Source organism: Gigantopelta aegis, chromosome 3, assembly GCF_016097555.1.
Source record: "Gigantopelta aegis isolate Gae_Host chromosome 3, Gae_host_genome, whole genome shotgun sequence".
Lineage (NCBI taxonomy): Eukaryota > Metazoa > Mollusca > Gastropoda > Neomphalida > Peltospiridae > Gigantopelta > Gigantopelta aegis.
The window spans coordinates 23,899,416-23,905,415 of record NC_054701.1 but is presented as its reverse complement, the minus strand read 5'-3'; the positions used below and the strand labels follow the sequence as shown (position 1 = coordinate 23,905,415).

Below are 6,000 nucleotides of genomic sequence, written 5' to 3'. Positions count from 1 at the left end.
AATTGGAGCTTGCGTTCGTGTACGGTGCACACTCCAAATTCGACAATGATACCACATCAACTGACTATCGAAGAAGGGTTATTGCTTGGCTTCAGGATGGCAATACACAAAGAAATGTTGCTCTGAGACTTGGTGTCAGTCAGAGTGTCGTTGGCCGACTGTGGCAACGGTACCAAGCAACGAATTCTGTTCGAAATCGTCCACGTTCGGGAAGACCCCGAAGCACTACAAATAGAGAGGACCGCTACATCACCAATATGGCTCTATGTCAACGCACAACCACTGCACGCCGATTACGTGACAATCTGTGGACTGCGACTGGAACTCGAGTGTCTGATCAAACCATACGCAATCGTCTGAGAGCCAATAATCTACGCTGCCGTCGCCAGGCTGTTCGACCACCACTCCTACCACGTCACAGAACGGCCAGACGTCACTGGTGCACACTTCATCTGCGGTGGCAACGTGTTCAGTGGGGTCGAGTGATGTTCACTGATGAGTCCAGGTTTAGTCTCCAGTTCAACGACGGTCGGGTTCGTGTCTACAGACGTCCAGGGGAGCGCTTCGCTGACGTTAACGTTAGACAACGTCACCGGTTCGGTGGTGGCAGCGTCATGGTGTGGGACGGCATCTCTATCCACCACAGGACCCCCCTATATGTGGTGGATGGCAATCTGAATGGAATCCGCTATCTGAATGAGATTATCCGGCCGTTGGTTCTCCCAGGCCTTCAGCAGATTGGCGGCGGGGCAGTTCTGCAGGATGACAATGCCAGACATCACCGCGCCAGGGTGGTAACGGACTTTCTCAGACAACAAGGTATCGCCAGGATGGATTGGCCAGCATATTCGCCTGACTTGGCCCCAATAGAGAACGCCTGGGACGAATTAGGCAGGAGAGTTCGGGATAACCATGCCCCTCCGGCCAACCTTCATGATCTGGGTCAACTTCTTATGGCAGAGTGGCAGGCCATTCCCCAAGAGTTCTTCAGACGTCTGATCAACAGCATGAGGCAACGATGTGTCGAGTGTATTCGCGCCAGGGGTGGATTCACACACTATTAAACGAATGTTCTAATGTGTAAAATCCATGTTTGACAACCTTCAACTTTGACAGCATGTCATGTGACTTTCTTGTATACAGTGACGTTTATTTGTGTTTTTTTGTAAATATGGAACAATAAATTAAATTTTTGGTGTAGTTTACATCATCAATCTAATACACTCTGAAACTTATTTGGTTATAAATTTTTGACCCTTATATTCTTTTGAGTAGTATATATAACATAATACAACAGAGATGTATTAATTTTTATTACAATATTAATTAATGGTAAAACACAAGAATTCACGTGACAAGGGATTGGCATTAAAGATTATAGCCAGGATAGTGATGTAGGTCCAGAGGAGACACAGATAGGCAGCATGGGTGGTGCTTGTCAATTTGACGTTTTCAATATTTGCACTAGTAATAGGTGGCATGCTCCTGGTTAAACGTCCAATAACAATTTGAGGGATCCTGTCCCATTCCTCTTGGAGAGCGGCGCCTAATTCAGCCAAGTTGGTTGGCTGACGTTGACTTTTTCGGAGACGTCGTCCGATGATGTCCCACAAGTGCTCAATGGGTGAAAGGGCTGGACTTAGGGCTGGCCATGGTAGTGTGGTGATGTTCTGTTGCTGCAGATACGCAGTGACCAGTAGACTCCGGCGTTGTCGTCCTGAAAAATAAAATGGCGTCCAGCCTGACGTGCGAAGGGCACAAAGATCGGTGCAAGGATGTTGTCACGGTAGTACTTCCCAGTGACCCTCCCATGAACAATATTCAGCTGGGTTCTGGCAGGCATGGTGATGCCACCCCACACTATAACGGACCCTCCTCCAAATTGGTCATGAGGACGAACGTTGACATTGGGGTAGCGTTCATTGGGACGTCGCCAGACACGCTATCGTCGATCATAGAAGTCTAGTGTGAATCTGGACTCGTCTGAAAACAATACCCGAGTCCAACGCCTATTAGCCCAATGTATACGATCTTTTCACCACTGACGTCTGGCAGCAAATAAATAAATGTTTTATTTGACGACGCACTCAACACATTTTATTTACGGTTATATGGTCAGACATATGGTTAATGACCACACAGATTTTGAGAGGAAACTCGCTTTCGCCACTGCATGGGCTACTCTTTCCGATTAGCAGCAAGGGATCTTTTATTTGCGCTTCCCACAGGCAGGATAGCACAAACCATGGCCTTTGTTGAACCAGTTATGGATCACTGGTCGGTGCAAGTGGTATACACCTACCCATTGAGCCTTGCAGAGCACTCACTCGGGGTTTTGAGTCGGTATCTGGATTAAAAATCCCATGCCTCGACTGGGATCCGAACCCAGTACCTACCGGCCTGTAGATCGATGGCCTAACCACTACGCCACCGAGGCCGGTCTCTGGCAGCAATGTGTCTTGCAGTCAAATGTGGGGTAACGTAGAGTCGACATGCATGGATGTTACTTCTGTGCATTCTATGCAATCTGTTACGAATAGTCTGACCAGACACTGTAACACCAGTTGTAACATGGAGTTCTCTTGCGATTTGATTGGCTGATTGACCTCGATTTCTCAATGTGTAAGTCCTAATGAAGCGGTCCTGAACATGAGTTATGGCCCTTGACCGTTCTGAACGGGAACGATCATCCACATTTCTGGTTTGTCGATATCGTGGCCCATAATCGGCTAATGACTGATTGTAGCACATTAAGTCTACGGGCCACAATTCGCTAGGTGGTGCCTACTTGAAGCATGCCTACAGCCCCGAGACGTTCCAGACGTTGGAGACGTCGCATCGTTAGAAAGTTACACAATGTTGTAAAGAATGTGACAGCAAGGTTATGATTTAGTGTTTCAGTAACAAACAATAATGAATATTGCCACAGTGTGCACACAACGAAAATAAATGTTCAATTTCAAATCACACCCTTCGCACGTGCAACGTCACGTAACATGCTCGTGATCAAAACAATCGGTGCTCTTTGAGTGCTGGAAACATTAACGCACATAGTGCACTTATTTTGAGTTATATATATCTCATTTCATTCAATAATTATTGATATTTGAAATGGAATATGCCCTACTTATTTTTAACAGTACGTATATAAAACAGGTTTCGTCTTCAAGACTATATCTGTCAAAATTACCAAATGTTTGACATCCAGTAGCCGATGATTAATAACTCAATGTGCAAAACAAAACAAATTTTTAACATTTTCGAACATTTATTGTTACTTATTGAGAACAAAATGTCGTTGAATCAGCTATATACAAGTTTGGATGAATGATGTAACGTAAAGGCTCTAAGCATTTATATATCACAAGCACCCCCCCCCCCCCCCCCCAAAAAGCAGCAAACAAACCAGTTTTAATAGTAACAGGTCTCAGCTGTATGGACCTATAAGGTACGTACTGTCTTCATAGTACATACCATAAAGGTCGGTCACAAAGAAATGTTTTATTTAATGACACACTCAACACATTTTTATTTGACATATGGATAAGAACCACACACATAATGATGGAGAAAACCCATTGTTAGGCCTACCCTTTTTTTTTATTAGCAGCAAGGGATCTTTTACATGCATCATCCCACAAACGAGATACCACAGCCTTTTTACACTATTTAACACTGGCAGGGACAAGAAATAGCCCACAAGGCCTGCGAACAGAGATTAATCCTAGGTCAACTGTGTATCAAACACTTTCCCATTAGTATGACTTACCTACATCTCACCCCTATAGATTAAAATAGGTCAGATAAACATTATTTAGCAACACCTCAGTAGATTTTAATCTATGGCTATTTAGTGTTTAATTGCAACAATTTGCAAAAATGTCACATTTTTCATTAGCAGGTGAAATAAACATTACCAAAATATTCGGCCTACTGATGCTGGAACGGAAGAACCCATTGGATCTACTGATGTTGTTATGGAAAGAACTGGATCTACTTATGTTGAAACAAGGAAGAACCCATTGGGTCTACTGATGTTGTTATGGAAAGAACTGGATCTACTTATGTTGAAACAAGGAAGAACCCATTGGATCTACTGATGTTATGGAAAGAACTGGATCTACTTATGTTGAAACAAGGAAGAACCCATTGGGTCTACTGATGCTGGAACGGAAGAACCCATTGGATCTACTGACGTTGTTATGGAAAGAACTGGATCTACTGAGGTTGGAACAGGGTAGATCCAATTGGATCTACCATTTTGGAACAAGGGAGAATCCATTGGGTCTACTGAGCTTGGAACAGGGGAGAATCTATTGACGCTGGAACAGGAGAAACCATTGGATCTATTGACATTGTTACGGGAAGAACCAACTGGATCTACTTATGTTGAAACAAGGGAGAATCCATTGGGTCTACTGAGCTTGGAACAGGAGAGAATCTATTGGATCTACTGACGCTGGAACGGGAGAAACCGTTGGATCTATTAACGTTGTTACGGGAAGAACCAACTGGATCTACTTATGTTGAAACAAGGAAGAACCCATTGGGTCTACTGAGCTTGGAACAGGGGAGAATCTATTGACGCTGGAACGGGAGAAACCGTTGGATCTATTGACGTTGTTACGGGAAGAACCAACTGGATCTACTTATGTTGAAACAAGGAAGAACCCATTGGGTCTACTGAGGTTGGAACGGGAGAAACCATTGGATCTATTGATGTTTTTACGGGGAGAACCTATTGGGTCTACTTAGGTTGGAACAGGGGAGATCCAACTGGATCTACCATTTTGGAACAAGGGAGAATCCATTGGGTCTACTGAGCTTGGAACAGGGGAGAATCTATTGACGCTGGAACGGGAGAAACCGTTGGATCTATTGACGTTGTTACGGGAAGAACCAACTGGATCTACTTATGTTGAAACAAGGGAGAATCCATTGGGTCTACTGAGCTTGGAACAGGAGAGAATGTATTGGATCTACTGAGGTTGGAACGGGAGAAACCATTGGATCTATTGATGTTTTTACGGGGAGAACCTATTGGGTCTACTTAGGTTGGAACAGGGGAGATCCAACTGGATCTACCATTTTGAAACAAGAGAGAACCCCCATTGGGCCTACTGAGGTTAGAACAGGGGAGAACCCATTGGGCCTACTGAGGTTAGAACAGGGGGGAACCCATTGGGCCTACTGAGGTTAGAACAGGGGAGAACCCATTGGGCCTACTGAGGTTAGAACAGGGGAGAACCCATTGGGCCTACTGAGGTTGGAATACCGGGAGAACTTACATTTAAACAGCATAAGCTAATTAAATATTAGAATACTACCAATCATGTAGTTCATTAATACTCATAAGAGACTGTCCGAAGTTGGCTACCAGTGTAAAGATGAATATCAGTGTCTGGGATTAATGTAGTAGCCCAAACAAGATTTTACCTCTCTTATTCAGAAACATGTTAACAATAGAAGCAAACTCAGAAGTGTGACATAAGATGAGTAAAGAATTCTCGTCTTATAAATTTCATATCATCAATGCAGTACAAGAGAACTTTTCCTTTTTTTGGGGGGGGTGTGTGTGTGTGTGTGTGGAGGGTGGGGGGGGGGAGTGGGCAGTCATTAATCCTTCAAAAATTTGTACTCTAAATTACATGAAATATAAGTAATCTGGCACTCACCCTGAAAACATACCAATCCCTCCCTCCCTAGCAAAACAAAAAACTCAGCTGTAATACATATATATATATTTATTTATAAATCAACAACAGTGAAGTTTTCTCACTGCAGCTGTTTTTCTCATCAAGTGTCATTTATAATCTAGTCATCTGTGGAGTTCTGGAGATTTTCCATCAATGACGATTTCTTCAGTTTTTTCTTTGGTACCTCTGTATAAAGAAAGAAATCAGTATCTAACCAAGTTTGTATGCCAATATATTATATAAATATAATCATCAAAAACATTACCAAGAATTCTGCAGCATTAAATGCCTCGCTTATTACAAA

At 43.4% G+C, this 6,000-nt stretch overlaps 1 protein-coding gene across 2 annotated transcripts in view; it reads right to left on the bottom strand.

The window, feature by feature from the left end:
* Positions 1 to 5,726: 5,726 nt before the first annotated feature.
* The window catches only part of LOC121367728 (probable RNA-binding protein 19), a 32,953-nt gene continuing 32,679 nt past the window's right edge, over positions 5,727 to 6,000 (bottom strand). For both annotated transcript variants that reach the window (XM_041492067.1, XM_041492068.1), the window contains exon 27: positions 5,727 to 5,882. In XM_041492067.1, coding sequence (XP_041348001.1) covers positions 5,815 to 5,882 — 68 coding nt within the window. In that variant the 3' untranslated portion in view covers positions 5,727 to 5,814. The remainder of the gene's footprint in view (positions 5,883 to 6,000) is intronic.